Below are 22054 nucleotides of genomic sequence, written 5' to 3' on the forward strand. Positions count from 1 at the left end.
GAATACCGGGAGAACTGGGAACTGGCTGGGCAGTGGGGTTCCCTGGAATATCCACCTCAGCTTTCCTCAAGCTGTCACCACTGGTCTGAACCTCCTTAGAGAGTCTCTTCTGTCTTGGCTTGCTCTCCAGACTGGTTGCCTACACTTCTCCTTCTTGAGGCACTCAATCCCAGAGGGTCTGAAATAACACTGTGTTGTCCCAGGACAGGCATCTCCCACAGTGACTGGTTGGTGGAACATTTGATGTAGTCAGGGAGATATTCTTGTTTGCTCCAACACTTCTCTCAGCCAGCCCGCATCAGCTCGTCCAGCAGGTCCTGCACCAGCTGGACTGGTTTCGACAAGCTGGGCTGAATCTGCTTAGAGGTAGCAGGTGAGTGACTCATCAGAGAAGCGTCCTCCTTGGGGCTCCTGGGATTCTCACTGGCCATTTCTCAGCATGTGCATATTGTAGCTGGCTCGCAGGCCTCTCGCTCCTCTCTGGTGATGCTGTGCGCCACATGGGGTGGCAGCTGCATCTTTGTACCAGGTGGGGGTGCACATGGTCCATGGTGGGCCCTGCACATAGGGTGATGACCTGTAGACACCATAGAGCACTCTGCTTCCTGCTACTGTCTTGACTCCAGTGCGCCCTCCCCTCCACCACCATTTTAGAGAAGTGGCATCAGGGCTGGGGTTTTTCTACAGAGCACGAGAGCAAAGTTCCACCTCTCGGGGGGGAACCCCATTCAACACTGTGCTGTGTCCCTCTGTGCTGCATGTGATTGCAGTTAGCAGGCTCCTCCTCTGCTCTCCCACCCAGCGTGAGCCACTCTCTATTATCCTGATTACTTCATTATCCAGCAACCTCCTGGTCCCGTGGATGCCAGATATCGAAGAGTTTGCAGTATTTGGTTAGGTCCCCAAACCAAGTAACGTGACCTGGAGCACATGGTCACAGCATCCCCCTGGTCTGACTCACCTGCCCCCCCATCTCCCTCTACAGGATGTAGCTGGACAAACCTGAGGGGAGCTGTGTGCTCATGTACCAGGTTGCAATGCCCATATAAGGGAATTGGGCCCAACTCTATGGGACGGAAGCCACGGCTATGGAACAGCAACAGGGTGGGCTCAATCTCTGCCCTCACTCCCAGGGCCTCACCTTTCAGCCCCCACCTCCTATGATATATTATAGCACATGTTAACGTAGAAAAAATACATTACTTGGTGACCTTTCTGTGACTTATTTTTTTTCTGCATCATGGTCAGAAAATTTACTAAAAAAAAATTCCTTGCCAAAATCACAACTTTAGGTATCAGTTGTGTTAGATTTATTTCAGCAAATTTTGGGAGTGATGGTCTGAGGTGTTCAATGCTCTAAACTCACATTGAAGTCAGCTATAAACTCTCAGTGAAGTCAGTGGAGTTGAGGCCATTCAGCACTGAGCAAGATCAGACTTTACATTACCATTCTGACATCATAACATGAGATACGTTGCCAGAGTAACAGCAATTTAAACTATAACTGCTCGATCTATAGACTTGGATTCCAGTATATTCCTTCGTGTAGTCTACTTGGTTAGTCTTCCACCTGGGTGTTTCCCACTTTGTCTATTGTTTTATGGAGACCTAAGCACTTACTAACAGAAAAGTTTAGAGCATGAGCTTCCGTGAGTTAACTCACTTCTTCAGATGCATCTGAAGAAGTGAGTTAACTCACGAAAGCTCATGCTCTAAACTTTTCTGTTAGTCTATAAGGTGCCACAGGACCCTTTGTTGCTGCTACAGATCCAGACTAACACGGCTACCCCTCTGATACTTAAGCACTTACTGTCACTTAAAACCATATTAGCAGATCAGTTTTATACACAGCTTAAATTCTACTTTTTTTCTGGTGGTTGTAGACCAGGTACAATCATTCTGAAGTCACGTTATAGACTGGGCTTAAACGCAATATTGTTTACAAGCACAGTTTAGCTTGGTCTATCCTGACCAGAAAAATCAGGTTCTAAACAGTGCTAGCTTGAGCCTTTCTAGTCTCCATCCAACTTTTCTCAGCAAACTGGTTGACAAGTTGCCAAAAAATTGTCTCCCGTGCCATCTGTCAGCTGCCAATGCCCTAGATTCCCCTCAGTCAGTCTTCAGGCCAGAATACTAGAAAGACGCTACTTGTCACTTTGTTGAATGACCTCCTCCTGCCCAGGGGCAAGGGAAACACATCTTCGTGCCTCCTGCTGGACCTCTTTTTGCAGTGCTTGATACTACTGATCACCAGATGTTCCTGTCCTGACTCCAAGATGCTGCAAGAAGGAACAAAAATGCTTTGAAATATTTCAGAGGGTTATTATGGACAGCTGGTCCCCAAACTGCCAAAGACTTCATATGCAGTATGCTGCACAGCTCAGTCCTCCCCCATATTACTCAACATATGCATGACGCCCCTGCAAAAGCTGGTGAGACCAGATGGGCTGCATCATCGGCAATTCACATAATCCACCTTGTTCTAGATGTCCTTTGGCTCAAAGGCAAATAGCACCATCTTCTTGCTCTCTTTATGGCTACCCATATTCAGCACCTGGAGCAGGAGCACTCCAAATCCAGAAAAGACTGAGTGATGCTGACAGGAAGAGGACCTGCCTCCTCTGCAATATTCCTCACTATCAGGGACAACTCCTTGCAATTATTAAATTGGTCAGCAGCCACAGATTCTTTTATGCTTCTCTGTCATGGACTCCCAAAAGAACATGCTCTAGCACCTTGCCTTTTTTTAACATATATATCTATGAACGATCAATGACTCTCCAGACTGATAAGACGTATATGTGGATATCTATCTCACTGACATCAGTAACATTCTATACAATCCCAAAAGGCTAACTCAGCCAGGACATGAGTGCTCTAGTCACTTACTTTCTTCATTGGAGACTTCCATTAACTGTCTCTAAGAGAGTAGTCACAATTTAATTTGAACAGTCGCTTAACCAATCCACCCTTACAGCCTGTGTTGAGGATCACCCACTTCCTTTCCAGGCAGTTGTAATTTATATAGGCATATAACTAAATCATCATTTAACATATTGGTCTAATCTAGAGAATAACAAAAAGATCACTTTCCTGCACGTCCTTGATACAGAAGCAGCCAGGAACGTCCTGCACAGCAGAGGCAAATGTTCTATGAACTTCAGTCCTAGCCCTGGTATTTGTTCCAGAGGACTATCAGGCAGCAATTCAGGGCAGAAATTACCACACACATCTCACTGACTCAGAGCTAAACAGAGCCACCTGCATTGTTAGTGGTTCTCTGAGCCACACATCAACACCTAATTTGTATGAATTGGCCCACACGCCTCTCCCAAACTTCAACAAGATGCCACTATCTTTAAAACTGCACGGAGGGCTACGAGGAGGGTGACCATATTTCTTTATGCTGAATATGCGACACCTGGTAAAATTACTTGCATTCAAGCAAGTTCAATAGCAATCAGCCAGAACTATGCAGTACAAACTTTCAAATTAACATCAAGCTGGCTTGTTAAAGCTTCTGTTAAAAAGAATTATTGCGTAAACGCAGTCCTTTCACTTACCCGCTTATCTTTAAGGCTTTAGGACGGGGAAGGGTGACACTCCCAAACATTTCTTTTACACAGAACGAGTGACCAGCTGACCTGACCCTCCACCCTCCATGCCTGGGTGAGACTCTGGGACACACTCTCTTCTCCCGTGACCTGGTGCCACATCTTCCTGTGACAGCATGTGTTGTGCACACCAGGTCACAGGCCTCCTGCCCCAGCTACAGGGAAGGGGAGATGTGCAGATGACGTGGCCCATGTCTTTGCAGAGCTGCTCTCTTTCCCCTGAACACACACTGCTCTGTGGCTGGAAGCAGCTTGTCCCTTTCTGGCCACAGGGTGTTGAAAGACAGCTGACACCTCCAGGCTGCTGCTGGCCACCGACATAACCCAGCCAGCTCCTCTCCCCTGGCTGCAGTGAGGGCCAGAAGGAGTGCACCAAGGCCCAGGGAACCTGACTACCAGGGCTTCAGTGAAACCAGGGAGGTGGCTCAGCTGGGGTGGTGCATAAGGAACAGACCAATCATGTACTTTCCTGGGGGCAGGACCCCAGGTGGGGAGGGAGGTGAAGAGGATGCTAAGCCCCTGCCCAGGGGGTTCTTATGAAGCCTGTGGGGTCAGGGTATGAATAGGCTAGAAATTGCTCCCCTCACCACTCCAGGGCTTAGCTGGAGGTTAAAGGGGCTTCACCGTGCCAGCACTGTGTGGAATTTGGCAAAAGCTTCTCCTGGCCAGCACCCCATGTCAGATGTTTTAGAGCCTTCGTGGGATGCCAGCCCAGCCATAGGCAGCGAAAGAAGGAAGGAGACTGTCTACCAAGCTGTTGATGAGCTGAGCACTACAATCAGGAGCTGGTTCTCTGCACAGCGCTGGCAGCAGAACATACCCATTATTGGGGGGCATATGTAGGAGCACTGAGGCTGGAGGAGGTGAAGAGGCTTAGCAGAGAGAGAAGAGCAAGAGGTGAAGCATATTAAGGGTCGATCCATGGGCAGCAGAGACTACCATAACCATCTGGCACCTGCACACACTCAACGGTCACCACACCAAGCAGTCAGAGACAGCTGGAAAAGGGATGGTGGGTGGGCCACTCCTGGCCAAGATACTGACTTGTGATGCATGTGACAAAGACTTCCAAGCTCAGTTCTGCAATTTGTATCTCAGCATGAAGTCACACCCCCGAAAAAGCTCCAGCTGCCACAAAATGTAGCAGACCATCTCCATGTAGACATCTCCACAGTGTTCTGCTCTCTGCACTAATTCCACGTTGAATGCTAAATCCAGTTTTAAACCATTGCCTGAACAATTAAAGCCCTCCATGGCAGTGCCTGTAGCAAGTACCTTAGAGCTCCTCCTTCTTGGCAATTATAATCTCCCACAACAGGTACATTGTGCCACGACAATAAATCTGTCCATTAGTATAGTGTTTTCAACCAGTGTGAGGTGGCCTAAATGAGCTGGTAGGAAGCCTGCACCCAATCCCCACTGTGGCAAGGGAGAGGGAGCTTGTTGAAGCTGGGATGAGGTTTAAATGCTGCTTCCTGGCTCCAACAGGCGGGTGGGAAGGGGAGCTGCTTTGAATGGTTGCTCATTTGCTCAGCATCCCTAGCATGGCATTGAGCAGATTTTGAAAATGTGTTTGTGCTTGTTGTCTAAAACGGTGCATTCTGTGGTCGATTTGAAACACTAATGCATTTGATCTTTGCTTAGCTTGCTGTATGCAGCACTGCTATGTTGCAAACCTCCCTAATAAGACTGAAACCATAGTAAATGTAAGTAAATGTGACATTTATGAGCAATCGATTCAGCGGAAAGCAAGTGGGTGTGCCATGGAATTGTTCATCTCACTGAAGCGTGCCGTGTTACTGCAAAGGTTGGGAACCACTGCACCACTAGTGAGAGGTCTCTGAGCACAAGGCCCAGAACGTTAATAAGATGTGGATCCAACTAATACAAGCAAGAGATTAGAATGACCACACACTCAATCAGACCTGTGTTACTGAGCTCCCCTTTCTCAAATATACAATTTGCCACCTACATAACTCCCTGGCTCACACTCGCCCTCTAAACTGACTCCCACAAGAAGGATATGGGAAGACATTGCTCTCCTACTTGTTTGTGAACTCCTGATTCTCTGTCCCGACAGAGTTCGACACGACCCTGTCAGAACAGCTATCCCAGCCCACAGGACACAATGAGAAGGGGTGGCTGGGCTGGGGTATGCTGCACGTGCTATAAAATGTTAAATACCATCAACTATGTGATAAATATTATCGCGCAGCTCATATGTTATCAGAGAATGAATTCTTACTCACATTAGGCGCCCTTTCATTTTTTATTATTATTAAATCTACCCCAAATGGAGAGTTATTAAATGTTCCAAGATTTCAAGAGCTCCTGAAGGGTAACCAATAGTCTAGTACCCGCATTTTCATTTTCCTACAGAGCTCCACACTTGCCCCTTTCTTTTGTCTCCAAGTCTTCCTACAAGCACTCTAAAGTCAGGAACTTACAAAGATTAATTTAATTCCTGCCAATTTCGAAACATTGTGCATGGGAGGGCGGCGGGGGCGGCGGGGGGGGTAGAATACTGTCCTCACACAAACACAGAGCTGGCATTTCCAGTAATAGTATAAACAACAAGACCCCTGGCAAATCTGATAATAGGGAAGTTAAAATTACACTTCCATTGCTCTCACTGAATTATAATGTGAATGCCTTAAGAAGAAGGAAAAGCTATTTCATTATCAATATTGTACGTGGTTAGGCAGGGCATGGTATGCACAGCAAGATTTCATGTTTTATGTAACCGCTGCCTCCAGCTAAGCCCCACAGAGGAAGCACGTGTTTTTCTGGAAGGCCACTTAAAGTATTTTCTTTTTTTTTTAACAGCTATTTGCCTGCCCTATATTGCCTAGGGGTACTGAGACCGGGCACAGCTGACCAGTACGTGACTAAGAATAAGAAGCAAGGTCAAATGTATTTACATAGGGCTTTATCCTTCCACTACTAAATAATATGGCCAATCTCTCCCATACTGCACAGAGAGCAAGTTCAGATCCTCATTGTTAGGAGGTAAAAGCGTAACTCCCAGTTTTCAGCCCCAGTATTACATGTTTTGATTGTCAGAAAAAAAGCCCAGTGCTGGAAAGCTGTGTTTTAGTTTTAAGAAATACCTCAGATTTGTCAATCCACTAGACAGCAGGGCTAATTTTATTTGAAGAGATAATTAGGACTAATTTTTGCCCCTCAATCATATTATTCTTCACCCTCTATTCTTCCAGTGGGTGAAAAACAAAACAAAAGGAGTGACAGATATCAGATTAAATATGTTACTTTTTTTTACAGAGGTGGGAAATCTATTCTGAACCTCCAGCCCCTTTCAGTTTGGCTTCATTTTGAACTAAGGCTCTCCTGAACTTCCCATTTTACACTTGCAAATTTGTGGATGCAGGGTGAGATCATTTAGCTGTCCAATTACCTGATTTGCAGATATAGTGCAGTCAAATTGCTGAATGTCTAAATGACATCCACTGCACCTGCAAACATGCAGGCATACAATTGATGACTATTCAAAAAAAGAGTACCCCCCCCAACAGACCACGGAATTAACCACATCTCTCCTACGAGAGTCTGCAGTAACTAATTGCCTAGAACACGAGGCTCCGCATCACAAAGCAGCTACCTGTTCCAGCGGCAGGCAATTCAGAAAAGCAAACAGATTAGACAGCAGCAATCCAACAAACCAAAACTCAGAGCCATGCTGACAAGGGGGCTGGAGGACAAACAAGGAAATAAGGTTTTGAAAAGCAATGTGTTATTTTCTTCTCTCTGGAAACATCTGGGGCAAGAGTCACAAATGACTTACACCAGTGTTGCTTTAGTTCAGTCACTAGAGTGAGGACCGTTTACACCAGAAGCTGGTGCAGGAGAGTCAAAAACAAGACGCCAGCCAAATAATAATAGAGACCAATACCAAGAAGAAAATAAAATATTTTCAAGAGCATCAAAGAGGACAAAAACAAAGTGTAATGTAAAACAGTTCAGAATTCCTTGTATCACAGCCGTTGAGGGACCTGCAGCATTTTCAGATGCACAATCCTTGGATGAATTAAACCCGATACTCCCCCACGCATGCATTGTTTCTGGTAAGGCTTTCTTTCATTTTACCTCGCACTTCTCCACAGCTGGCTGCTGCCCACACTCTGAGCTGTTCCCTGCCACGATGCCAGCCCGCAGGCTCTCACTGTCTCCAGTTCCCTCCTCCATGGAGTACGTCTTCGAGTGATTGCCGTGGCGGTGCGTTGGGCTCCGACTCTGTGCCAGGCTGAGCTGTTTACGGAGCGCCCGGTTCTCCTCCTCCACCTCCCGCATGCGTATCTCCAAGCTCTCCCGCTCCCGCTGGTTCGAGGCTGTGTAATGAGAGCTATGGGGCTGAGATTCGATTGGTGACAGTGACACTGCCTTCCCATCTAAAGGATGGAAAACAGTATCTGGATGAGAGCAGGGTTAACATTTTCTGTGTGTTTTATTCACAAAAACACTGGTGTATTTCAAATCAAGTCATCTTACACAGATTAAGGTCACAATTCAAGACAACACTTAAACACATACTTAACTTTAGGCAAGAGTTTCATCCCTACTGACTTCAAGTCCCCTTAACTTCAAGAGAACTTAACTACATGCATAAAGATGAGCAAGTCTTTCTGGGACAGGGATCATTCCCAGAATCAGGCCCTGAACTGCAAGACAATGAGGAAAAGGAGGATTTAACAGAATGACAATTAACACAGTTAGAGGAAATGACGGGGAGAGAAAATGTGTACTTTTAAAATGTGTAAGAATTGTTTTATTCTCCCCTCTTCAGCCCCAAGACCAAATTGCAACATTTTCTGTGTGACATCTTGCCAAAAATTGACCTTAAATGATTTCATGTGTGACAGAGTGATTTGCATCACTCAGGAGAGACCCAAGATGCATGAGCAGGAAAAATTAATTACATCTAATGTACCCGAGAGAGAATCATTCTACCATCTGCTCCAGGTGTATTATTGTTGCTATAAGGGATCAGAGAAAATGGAGGAGGCAGCCAGTGTGATAGTAACAGAGACATTATTCCAAATCACTTTTAACAGAGCAATATATTCATGGCAAATATTTGAGAGGCAATGGAAATCCACCCCCCCCACCCCCAAATCTGGTCTTAAATAATTTTCAGTTATAATTAAATGAGACCAATAAAATGAAAGGTTACAGGTGTCCACAGAGTAGGAAGACAGCCTACGATTAACAAGGGCTAAGCTTACTGCACCAGTCACTGCAACTAAAAAGGATGATGAGTGAAAATCATGTACTGAGTACTTCTTAAAAATAAACTTTCTGCCCACATGCATTTTAAAAGGTTGCATCGTTTAGTAAGCCCCTTCACTGTGCAGATCAAACTGGCTTTATCAAGTAGTCACCAATTTTTGAGTGCATTAGAAAACACAAAATCATACAGTTATTGCAGAGCTATCCTTATTACCAGGACACCCCTTCATTCTCAAATTTATCTCCCGGCCTCAAAGAGCTGTTCATTTCCTGCTTCAATCTACTGTTTCTTTCTCACTTGATCAATACTAAACTCCTTGAACCAGGGTTATGAAAAATTGCTATAGAAATGTAGCTTTAGCTTGTGGTCCACTACAACCCCTAGATCCCTTTCTGCTGTACTCATTCCTAGGCAGTCCTTTCCCATTCTGTATGTGTGACACTGATTGTTCCTTCCTAAGTGGAGCACTTTGCATTTGTCCTTATTAAACTTCATCCTGTTTCCCTCAGCCCATTTCTCCAGTTTATCCAGATCCTTTTGAATTATGACCCTATCCTCCAAAGAAGTTGCAACCCCTCCCAGCTTGGTATCATCTGCAAACTTAATAAGTGTACTTTCTATGTCAATATCTAAATCGTTAATGAAGATATTGAACAGAACCGGTCCTAAAACAGACCCCCACGGAACCCCACTAGTTATACTTTTCCAGCAGGATTGAAAACCATTAATAACTACTCTCTGGGTACTGTTATCCAGCCAGTTGTTCACCCACCTTATAGTAGCCCCATCTAAGTTGTATTTGTGTAGTTTATTGATAAGTATATTATGTGAGACTGCGTCAAATGCTTTACTGAAGTCTAGGTAAACCACATCCACCGCTTCTCCCTTATCCACAAGGCTCATTATTCTACCAAAGAAAGCTATTAGATTGGTTTGACATGATCTGTTTTTAACAAAACCATGCTGACTGTTCCCTATCACCTTACCACCTTCCAAATGCTTGCAGGGGTTATAGTGGACCACAAGCTAAATATGAGTCAACAGTGTGATGCTGTTGCAAAAAAAGTAAACATGATTCTAGGATGCATTAACAGGTGTGTTGTGAACAAGACACGAGAAGTCATTCTCCCACTCTACTCTGCACTGGTAAGGCCTCAGCTGGAGTATTGTGTCCATTTCTGGGCACCGCAGTGCAGGAAGGATGTGGAGAAATTGGAGAGGGTCCAGAGGAGAGCAACAAGAATGATCAAAGGTCTAGAGAACATGACCTATGAAGAAAGGCTGAAAGAATTGGGCTTGTTTAGTTTGGAAAAGAGAAGATTGAGGGGGGACATGATAGCAGTTTTCAGGTATCTAAAAGGGTGTCATAAGGCAGAGGGAGGGAACTTGTTCTTCCTTGCCTCTGAGGATAGAACAAGAGGCAATGGACTGAAATTGCAGCAGGGGAGGTTCAGGTTGGACATTAGGAAAAAGTTCCTAACTGTCAGGGTGATCAAACACTGGAACAAATTGCCAAGGGAGGTGGTAGAATCTCCATCACTGGAGATATTTAAGAAGAGGTTAGACAGATGGCTTTCAGGGATGGTCTAGAAAGTGCTTGGTCCTGCCATGAGGGCAGGGGGCTGGACTCGATGGCCTCTTGAGGTCCCTTCCAGTCCAACTCTTCTATGATTCTATGATTCTATGAAATGAGAACCACTTTTCAAGCCTCCACTGTTGTATATCAGATTTTCACCACATGCACAAATATGCGCACACACACACTCTGCCTCCGAAAAAACCTATTAGATATTTTAATATATAAATGTACCTAAGAAGGCATGTCTGAGCTTGCAAATGTTAAGACAGAACTTTGATGTTCTTTGGTTGATATTTGTAACTCATTGAAACACTCCAAGTAGGTATTTTAACATAAACAAAACAAAACAAAAGTTTTCTTCAGGATGAAATGACAAGCACATAAAAGTTAGGAAGTGCCAGGTTCAGAATTGTCTGGACAGCCTTAACCTGCCCCCTTGAGAAGTTGCATTATGACACATCCTGAACAGATCACCATCCTTTTCTTTTCACCGGACCCACCTCCTATGGAAATAGCCTTCACCCCTCCCGCCTTCTCCCTCAAAAAATCAAACATTAGGAAACTATCCAGTGTTTAGAGCTGGCCAAAAAAAAGGGCAAAATTATTTTTGTCAGTGTTTCAAAATTTGAAAACAAACAAAAAACCCCAATGCAATCAATCCTCCAGTTATCGATAGCAATGATTTTATGCATTTTAAAAACTTTTTTTTCAAGTAGGGGTGTAAAAATTCAAATTTTTTGCTGGATACTGGTGACAACCCAGTCCCTGTTGGGACAATGGTAAGAAGCTGCACTTCCGCTGACTGTTGCCGATCAATCCTTTCTTCACTGATTTATGTGTATCAGCTGAAATTTATGGTCACTGCTATCTACTGATTCAAATCAAATCCTGGCTAGCCTACTTAGTTGATATGACATTCTACACAGAAAAGTGCTAAAAACAGACAGGCTTTTTTTTCCCCTCCAAAGCAGCTCACCAGGGCTACTGCAGCCATTCGTTCTGCACAGTAGTGCTTGGTCATTACCTCACGATTTTCTCTCAAGTCTCACAGTAGAAGACATTTTTCGTAAGACCCCAGCTCCTGGAGGCAAGTGACTCTGAAAATCTCAGCATTCACTTAAAAGAAAAGGAAACGTCTAGCTCTCAGGGGTTCAGGGAAAAGCCTATAATATGAAATGGTTTGATCTAAAGGCTCAGACCAGAAAGCAAATACAAAGTGGGGAGACAGGATTTTTAAGCCAAATTAATAAGTTTGGGGGCTCTTGCTCATGATTTCTGAATGCATTGGGTTGGCTGTACTGGTATTATGTGCATTAGGATTTCTTGTTTGGATGAAGACTTGTGGTAGCATTGGTTTCAGTGCACATATAATTATAGATGAACCTCTCTGAGGAGTTGCTAATGTTGCAGTGCAGTTTGATATATGGGCTTAAACACCAGGTCCACTTCACTTAGCCCATGATCTGTTTTAAGAACAACATTATGAGAACATAAGAATGGTTACACTTGCTCAGACCAAAGGCCTATCTATCTCAGTATGCTGTCTTCCAACAATGACCAATGCCCAGTGTCGCAAAGGAAATGAACAATACAGGTAATCATCATGTGATCCATTCCTCGTCACCCCTCCCAGCCCCAACAAATAGAGACAATACCTGCCTATCCTGGTTAATAGCCATTGATGGACCTATACTCCAAGAATTTATCTAGCTCTTTTTTAATCTCTGTTAAAGTCCTGGTCTTCACAACATCCTCTGAGAAGAAGTTTTACAGGTTGACTGTGCATTGAGTGAAGAATTACTTCCTTTTGTTTGTTTTAAACTTGCGGCCTATTAATTTAATTGGTTAACACCTAATTCTTGAGTTATGTGAAGGAGTAAATAACTTTTTCTTATTTACACCAGTCATGATTTTATAGACCTTATCATATTCCCCCTTAGTCATCTCTTTTCCAAGCTGAAAAGTCTCAGTCTTATTAATCTCTCCTCATATGAAAGCCATTCCATACCCCTAATCATTTGTATTGCCCTTTTCTGAACCTTTTCCAATTCCAATATATCTTTTTTGAGACAAAGTGACCTCATCTGCACACAGTATTCAAGATGTGGGTGTACCATGGATTTATATAGAGGCAATATGATATTTTCTCTCTTTATTATGTATCCCTTTCTTAATGATTCCCAACATATTATTTGCTTTTTTACTGCTGCTGCAACTTGAGTGGATGTTTGCAGAGAGCTATCCACAATGACTCCAAGATTTCTCTCTTGAGAAGTAACAGCTAATTTAGATCCCATCATTTTTTTATATAGATGGGATTATGATTTCCAATGTGCATTACTGTACATTTATCAACACTGAATTTCATCTGCCATTTTGTTGTCCATTCCCCCTGTTTCCTTCACAATCTGTTGTGGACTTAACTAAGATTTGAAACAAATATGCATCACGTTACTTAACATTATGTACACTTGTTTCATCTGTCCTTTGAAGAGAGACTGGTGGACTGAGGTATAGGCTGATATAAGGAAGCACTAAAATTTGACTGATAGATTCTGTTCCTAGATAGAAGGGTTGAACTGCACTTTAGCTTTACCATTTGAAAATAGCTACCAGGGTGCTCTGAGCAGCTACATGGCCTTTTTATTTAATCTAAATCAAAATAAAAGATAAAATGAAACCATACATAATGAGGACTGTGTGAATTTAGTCAGAGTTTGCCCAGGTAAAGAACTAGACAATGAGCTCTGAGGCAGCTAGGAAGCTTTTGAATGCTGTAACAAATATTAAGAAGCTATCCATTTTTGTCCTTCATTTGGGACTGCTGATCCATGTTTAGTCCTTGTCAGCCTTACACCTGCTTTTTTATTTTTTAATAGCGGTAACAAGCCTTTTAGCGCGATTCTTCTCTGCTAATAAAATTGTACCAAGGATATAAAAAAATGCTTAATAAATTTCACTTCCTATAGATCATAAATTAAGCATTGCAATGGCACTGGAGTAATTGTGGCATGGTAGCCACAAGGCAGTACTTTATTATTGCAGCAGGAATGGTAAATCACAAACTGCTTCCCATGTCTTAACCCTTAATGAATCCATAAAAATATATTAACAGTAAAAAAGTAATTATACAGTATTGTATTATCCCTACCTTATGGATGGGGAAATTGAAAATCAAAGATGTTAAAAACTTAAGAACATACGAATGGCCATATTGGGTCACACCAATGGTCCATCTAGCCCAGTATCCTGTCTTCAGACTCGCCAGTGCCAGATGCTTCAGAGGGTATGAATAGAACAGGGCAATTATTAAGTAATTCATCCCCCTGTCACCCATTCCCAGCATCTGGCAGTCAAAGCAGCAAGGCCTGTTGTCACTTAACAGGACGAGGAACCCCACTGGGCCACTCTGTGCTGCACTCTGATCTCAAAACCCACCAATGATATTAGTTGAGAGCAGCTTCATGGAGGTAGCTGTAAGCACAGGTGTGTACCTGAAAAAGTTCAGGAACTCCCAATTGTTGTAAATTCCTCTATAGAGAACATGTCCCTGGCCATGGGCTGTGAGGTTTGTGTGTGCCTTCCACTACCCTTTACCAGATAGCCTCGAGATGTCAAGCAGTTTTAAATTAAAAATAGGATTTATATGGACTTAACAGTCTTCCCCACTAATCTAGGTAAGAATAAATTTAAACTGTAAAATAATTTACTTCATAAAATACTGTTTAGGTAACCATATAACCCAGGTAAATGCAAGGTATAGGGAGTGACCGTTAGGGTTGCCCGTTGCCTATGCATATTCATAAGCTAATTGCCTATTCATGAGCATCGGTTTGAATTCAGATGCACGGATTGGACCATTTATGATGCTCATGAATATGTAAACGGAACGTGCATCCTGGTTGCCGGGGCAACGCAGGTGCAGACCTGACACCTGCGAGTGCTCAACCAGGTCCGCCCCAGCTCTATAAATTCTGGAGCGCAGCCCGGCTTTGCCAGTCCGTCGGGGAGCAGCGGAGAAGAGGACAACGGACCCAGAAGAGCAAAAAGGACTGAGTTTAGAGCTGGACTCAGCCTTGGCCGAAGATTCGACGAGAAGCGCTGAAGCAGACCCATGTGTCAATCTACGCACCCCAGCCACCGTGGGACGCAGAAGCCTTTTCGAAGAGCTCCGGCTAAGAAGCCTTTTTGAAGAGCTCCAGTGAACAAGAACTGAGCTGAACTCACTAAAGGCCTCAGATTTTACCTGAGGCAGGCTCGCCAGGCAGACCGCGCCGGCAGGTGCCCTGCCTGGGGAACCGCACAAGCGGCGGCCTCTGCTGGCCGGCGGCGGAGCTGCTGCCGCTTTTAGCCAGGGGTTTTTGTTAACCAAGCTGGCCTTTTCCCCTGGCCTCCTCTTCTTTTCCCTATCTATCCTATCTGCCTGCCGCGGCTGCCAGTAAAAAGCGCGCCGTGAGGGCTTCACTTCCTAGGTTCCTGTGGAGACCCTCGGGCCCGGCGCCCGGACTGACAGATTAGGAGGAGGATAGGTATTTAATAACTGCTCTCCACAAACATTAGGGATATTAGCTTAAATCACTAGAGTTAGGGTTTATGTATTGTTAGCAGTAGTAATACTGATCCCTTATTGATGTTACAAGGGTTTAAATCGTCTTAAATTGTGGAACCCTGTTCCCAGGGTTCTCATTTGTAAAGCACAGGAGGCGGTCTACTGACCTAGCCGCTTTACCTTTTGCATACATAATAGAAGACTAGATAAGAATTTTAATGTATAGGGACCCAGAACTGATTGCTCCCTCCACTGGGTAGAGCTCACCCAAGCGGGGGTTGAAGCATAAGGGGATAACCCGGTAAAGGGAGAACCCCAATTAGAATTTTACACATAATCTTAAACTAAAAGAGTAATTTAAAGGGACACCCCATTAAGGGGGTACCCATATTAAATAAATCCCTGTAGGGTTACATAAGACCTCAGGCATTGCCAATAAGTCCTGAGGCGGCCGTAGGAGGCAGGTATCCTATTAACATTCATTAAGTGTATACATATAAGAAGTCCTAGGGTAGTAGCCATAGCCACTTTTAGAGGCCCCGTCTGCCTGGCCAGCAGGGGTAACCTCACCTAGGCAATTTTAAATTCCAGCTGTTCCCTTGGGTCGCTGGGGGACCTAGGGTAGAGCATCACCGGCCATTTTCCTAAAAGGCGAAAAGTGCTCTGAAGGGGGCGGGTGCCCCGAGTAAGAGGAATATAATATTGTATAGTTCCTCCCGAGGCAGGGCAGTAAAGGGGCTCCCTTATTAGGGGGTCCGACATAGGCAGCTCTCGGGAGGCGTCGTATTATAGTCCCTTTAAGCCCAAAACTACCCATAATTAAGCGTTTGGGACGCTGAGGCGAAGGGAAGCCAGCGCAGTCTTAATTTATTGCGCTGGGGTCTTTTCGGGTAAAAATATCCCATAAATCTGGAAGCCCGTTACCAGACTAAATAACCTGGCATATTATATGTATACATAGACATTCTGGAAGCCCGTTACCAGATTAAACAACCTGGCATAATTAAATATATAGAAACGTATTAATATATAACATAAAGAGAAACATAAAGATATACACATATTCAAATAGATACATAAGGAAATATATAGCAGAGTTGTTGTTATCAGTTCTGGTTTATTTCTTTTCCCTTATAGCACACGCACGGAAGAGCACCAAGTTGTGCGTCCCAGTGGAGCCAACAGTAAGTCTAAAGAAGGGTATAGTTTAAACGTTGTAACTACACAAATACAACAAAGGGGCTATTAGTCAACTAGTTCCAAATCCTGTGCTGAGACTCAGGGAACAGGGAAGGATATAGTTGTAGCTTCTAGAGATATTAAATAGATACATAGTAAAATAAAGTGTGGTAACATAGTAAATAAATAGGAAAGAGAAAACACTACATTGTAAAAACCTAGCTCTTGTTAGAATAAAAAGAAACTTAGTTGTGGACAGTTGACCCCTTGTCTGTCATCTTTTCTGGGGAACAAACGGGCTCTGTCACACACCCTGTAAACCCCTGTGGATCAGACACCGTTGACATCGATCCAGGTAGCGGGGTAAAACCTGGGCTGGTGCTTGGTGGCTGGTGGAAAATCTTAGGCAGCCTTATTGGGCCCTTGGTTGTCTCTGTATTGGCCACTGCAGCTTGACCTGTGCCAGCCGTTTAAAGATCGTTATGGCGTCACGGACAGCACGTGTGACGTCAGGAGCCGTTTGTTTGTGTCCCTGGGGAGATGGACAGATTCAGGGCAGGGAACTGGCCCACATTTTGTTTCACTCCCAAGAGCCGGGAGATAGTAAAATAGAGTACCATTTAGATTTTGAAGGTGTAGAGAACATTAGGAGCCTCACTGAGGCCCTTACTATTCAGGGTTTAGCGTGTCTCATCAATACCCATAAGAACCTTACGTTTTACCCCATTGATAAACAGCCACAAAAAGTGGAATACAAGAAAAAACCTGAGAGAGGGACCCCTGAGGAGACCCTAAGAGACATAAAACAAATTCTACAAAAAAGTGGAATTGATACCACTCTGTTTATTAAATCTCAACTATTGAAACCAGGGGTAAGGGGCCTGGAAGTCTTAGATCAGGCCAAAGCCAAATTAGAACAGCTCGGAAAGAAGAAGCTGTTTGGAGGAGTGACCTACAGCCAGAAAGCTGTAGTAGGGACTCTCCTTCAGCTTTGGGTAGAGACACTTAATAATCTAACTAGGATAGAAGCCACTTTAGATAAAACATTATGCAAATCTGTGATGGAGGTTATCCAATTTCCATTTTATGGAGAAAACAGACAAGACGACATAGATCAGGATCAGGCAGAGGCTCTCCCAGTAATGATTACCAAAACCATTGTAGACGCGAAAGGTAAAACTACGCAGACAATGGTGCAGAAGGATCGCACAGTAGCAGAACTAAAGAGCCTCCTGGAAGATACACGTAGGAAAAACCAGGAGCCATTAATGGTCTGGATTGGCCGTCTTATCTTAGAACATGGTCAGGAGTGGGTAGACCAGAAAGAGGCCCACTATATAGCCAGAACATCCAGCTGGAGAGGTGGAGAAGGGTCCATCGACCAGCTGAATAACGTTCGATTTCCTATTTTACTTCCTGCTCTGGCTATAGCCTTAATTACCAAAACCTGGCAAGCCTATTCACTTCCTCCAGGCTCTATTACATCCACAAGAGATTTAATAAGAGCCATAGCCGGGGTCTCCACTATCTCCTGGGTCCCCGTAGAAGGAGGGATGGTAAAGCTGTCTGCAGAGGAGGCAGACGACCAACAATGGTATGTCCATGTACGAGATTTTACAAAGTTACCGATAGCTAACCAGGCCATTGAGGCAGGGGCATCTGCTTTGCCCTATAAGTCCCCAACGGTAAAACTGTGTTTAAGAGCTTTAGAAGGGCAGACTCTAGGGGCCCTTTATGACCTAGAGGGAGAGCTTCCAGCTACCTTTAGGAAAGGAGACGAGTATGATGGGTATAACGTAGATAGAACAGATAAAAGATCAAATAGAAAAGTTTCTTTTAATAAGACTAACCAGGTGTATACTATAGAGCAGAGAAATGGTCCTCCCAAAGCTAATCTTGGGAGACAGTCACCAAAAATGCGCCCGAGACTCCCTCAGCAGGAGAGAGGAAGATTCCCTCAGCAGGAGAAAGGGAAAAAGCAAGAGGGAGAGCCGTTGTCCGTAGTGGCCAAATACCGTGAGGCGCTACGGGGTTTTTTGCAAACTAAGGGCTTTAATGAGCATCAGCTAAGTGGTAAAAATGATAATCAACTGGAAAGGTTGGCCCTGGATAATGGCTGGCGTCCAGAGTGGTGGTTTTACACCTGGACGCCACGTTTTTATCCAAAAAACCAGTGAGTGCCCTCGGGTGCCGTTATTCCCGGGGGCAAGTAGAAATGGTACAACGGCCTAAGAGGTTGAGATATGCCCCCTCTGTACAAATTCAACAAAATGAATTACAACCGGTGACTGACACTAGACCGTACGTTTCTCTAATAGACAAAAACAATAAGAGCCATCAGTTCCTAATAGATACAGGAGCACAGATAAATGTCATTTCTCCCGATGTCCCACATCAAAACACTCACATAAAGCTGTGGGTACAGGGAGTTAATGAATTGAAGGAGGCTCCTGTAGTAAAAACATCCTTTAAAACCCCCGAAGGGAGATACAAGACCTACAAAGCCATACTAGGAGTTAGGAATTTAATAGGCATAGACACCATTAGAGACTTGAAATTGCAGCCAGTTTTAGCAGTACTTCCAGTAGAGCCTGTCTCTACTCGGGCTAACATTCATGAGCCAGAAATAACAAACCCCCAGGTCTGGAAGTATAGCGCAATCCCTACTAAGACCAAGGAGGGAGTTGCAGCTATTACAAAGTTATTACAAGATCTCCAGACCGAGGGTAAATTAATAAGAATACACCAATCTAAATATATCAGTAGTGCTTGGGGAATCCCTAAGCCTGGGACTGAGCCACAGCAGGCCAAGTTTAGGATGGTCATAGACTATCGGAAAGCAAATGACCATATTGCTGCAGTGCCTTATATTGTTAAATGGGATAGGCCAGCTATCGAAGAGGTACTGAGCAATAAAGATTTCCTGTGGGGTTGTACACTAGATTTGAAAGATATGTTTTATCAAGTCCCCATGCATGATCCTTATGGGGTACTTAACTTCCACTTTGCTGGCCAAATGTACCAGTGGAAGGTTCTCCCCCAGGGATATAAGAATTCTCCTGCTGTGGCCACTCAACAGTTAGCCAAAACACTAGAAAAAATCAAAATCCCTCTGGGCTGTGAACTCCTCTACTACGTGGACGATGTCGCCGTAGTGGGGAAGGATCAATTCACAGTCCAGAAGCTGCTGCAACAAGTTGTTGTACAGCTTAAGAAAGATAATTGGAGGGTGAATGAGGAGAAGTCCCAGATGACGCCCATGAAGGAGTTTACTTTCTTAGGGATTTCCATTACTGAGATTAATTGGTGTACTAAGCCCGAGGTAGAAGTCTTAGAGAAGTGGTTGGCTCACCCACCTGAGACCAAAAAACAAGTCCAGGAAGTATTAGGGTATTTAAATTATCATCGATATTTAATACCCATTAAATTGGCTGCAGGTCTAAGCCTATTACAAAACAAGTTGAAAAAGGGAGATAAGATCAGATGGACACCGGGTCAGAGAGTGGCCTATTCTATGCTACTCGAGGCTCTAAAAGATCCTCAACCACTGGCCCGTATAGACTCAGCAGACCCAATAGCGATATCAATTGATCTCGCTAATGATCAATTGGTAATCGAAGTTACCCAAAAAGATCAACCTGTTGGCCGAGTTATTAAGAAACTACAGCCTACCCAAATTAACTATGGGATATATGGCAAAATGCTGCTCGCCTTGAGAGAGGCAAAGATATGGAATGGATACCATGGTACTGTAAAAGGCCCAATGGTAAGATCTCTTCAGTGGTTAAGAACGGAGTACCCACTGGAGTTTGGAGGAGAACAGGCCACATGGAGTCAGCTGCTTTACGAAGCGCAAACTCTGTGGTCTTCCTGGTTGCTAATCAATACCCCAAATCCTGCGGAAAGCAGACCCAAGGCCCTGGTGATCCGAACTGAAGACCAGGAACCTTGGTTGTTCTGTGATGGATCCACAAAACATTTTCCTAAAGCAGGAATTTTCTGTGCTAGATGCCGTTACTTAAAAATAGTAACGGAAAAACCTAATACATCTGCACAGGAAGCTGAAGTCAAAGGGGTGTTGTATGCAGTCCAGCATGCAAACGACAAACACAAGCTGGAGGCTCCGGTCATTGGTATCGACTCGGAGTATGTGATCAGGGTTCTCTCCAGGGAAGCCAAGCCAACGGCTTACCCTGAACATTGGGACACAATTTATCAAAAGCTAGAATTAAAACCTAGACCATGGTTTCTCGTACATTGCCCTTCGCACAGAAAAGATTCTAATGAATTCCACACGTTTCTAGATCAGCACCTCCAACAGTACTGCAGGCAGACTTTGGAGGTTAAGCAAAACAGACTGTTAGGAAACTCAGGTGATTCCCTAAACCTGGCCAGGTGGTTCCATCATAAATGGGGTCACTGGGGTCCTAAAGTTTGTAACAAAATGTGGAAAAAAGATAAGGGCAGTCCATATGTGTCCTTCAAGATCTGGCAGCAGGTTAGCCAGGGCTGTTTGCTATGCAATACGCACAAGCGTATGAACCGGCCTAGGTCTGAGGTGCATACTCTAGATCCGGCCTATTTTGCCCCGGGTACAACCTGGCAAGTTGACATTATGGGACCCCTACCAGGAGCTAAGCTGTTTCCGAAGGCTCTGGTAGTGGTGGACCTTGGGTCCCGCCAAGTCTGGGCGGCTCCCACCAAAAAGACTACTGCCAGGGATGTTATCCGTTTGCTGTCCAAGTGTGTGGCAAACTGGTCTGTGCCAGTTGAAATCCAATCAGATAATGGACCACCTTTTAATTCAAAGGAGGTTGACCAGCAGATGCGCATTTGGAACACCCGCTGGCACTTCCATCTCCCCTATCACCCACAAAGCAATGGGGTGGTAGAGAGGAAAATAGGGGTCTTGAAAACGCAACTCAAGATCCTCAACCCCAACATTGATTTTAAAGGGTGGCATGCCTACTTGGACGAGGCTTTGATAAACATCAATAGGGCAGTTTCTAGATGGCCGGAGATAGAGCCCAAGGCTAGAACACCATGGAAGCAGATGTACCATCAGGGTCAAAGAGTCTGGGTTACTCTGCCAGGGGAAGGAAAAAGTGAACCTTTTCCTAGTGTTATTCAGGAGGTTGGCGAGTACCCGAATACGTACCATCTGAGTCCAAACAACATGTTAGTCCATCACAATTGGTTAACACAAAGGGCTTGAAGCTTGTGTAATAACCAAACCTTTTCTCTTGTTTTGCAGATCATGCTGCTTCTAATCCTAGCTATGTTAGTTGTAGGCAATATTGGTGTTTTACAAGATTGGGAACGAAATACATTTATTAGGATGGCAAATTTGGTGGCTACGGCCTTAAATGAAACGGATTGCTGGATTTGCAGCGCATTTCCTGCAACCAGCAGGGTCGGTATCCCGATGCTCCCAATCCCACTAACAACAAGAAACATGACCAAATGTTTAGGGCAAAAGAACGCCACATGGGGGGCTATGACCATCAGTAGATCTGACTATCTGCTAGTAGAGAAGCGAAAGGGACGTTGGTGTTTTGTTTGTAACGGGTCTGACTTGTACGATTGGAAACAACCCGTTACACAGTATAGTCTAAGTTATGATGTTAATAGACAAAGACATGTGTGGATAAAAAGAGCACATAAAGGCATTGCTGTGGGTAGGAGTGAATGCGACACATACATTATGGAGCATGGCATGTCTTTCCCACAGCCTTGGGGGAACATGTGGTTCCCAAATGTAAAATCTTATTGGTCTGAGAGCGATAAATCAGGCGAAAACTGTGTACACGTGAATGGCTCACAGTTATACAATTGCACACCTTCAGGAGGTGCTCCGTGGCCCTTTTCAGGGTATTATGAGGGAGCTG

At 44.4% G+C, this 22054-nt stretch overlaps 1 protein-coding gene across 3 annotated transcripts in view; it reads right to left on the reverse strand.

Moving 5' to 3' along the window:
* The window catches only part of LARGE1 (LARGE xylosyl- and glucuronyltransferase 1), a 458979-nt gene that overhangs the window by 242722 nt on the left and 194203 nt on the right, over window positions 1–22054 (reverse strand). For all 3 annotated transcript variants that reach the window (XM_075008156.1, XM_075008163.1, XM_075008172.1), the window contains one exon: window positions 7719–8020. In XM_075008156.1, the coding sequence (XP_074864257.1) occupies window positions 7719–8020 (302 nt within the window). The remainder of the gene's footprint in view (window positions 1–7718; window positions 8021–22054) is intronic.

This window comes from Carettochelys insculpta, chromosome 1 (genome assembly GCF_033958435.1).
Source record: "Carettochelys insculpta isolate YL-2023 chromosome 1, ASM3395843v1, whole genome shotgun sequence".
Classification (NCBI taxonomy): Eukaryota; Metazoa; Chordata; order Testudines; family Carettochelyidae; genus Carettochelys; species Carettochelys insculpta.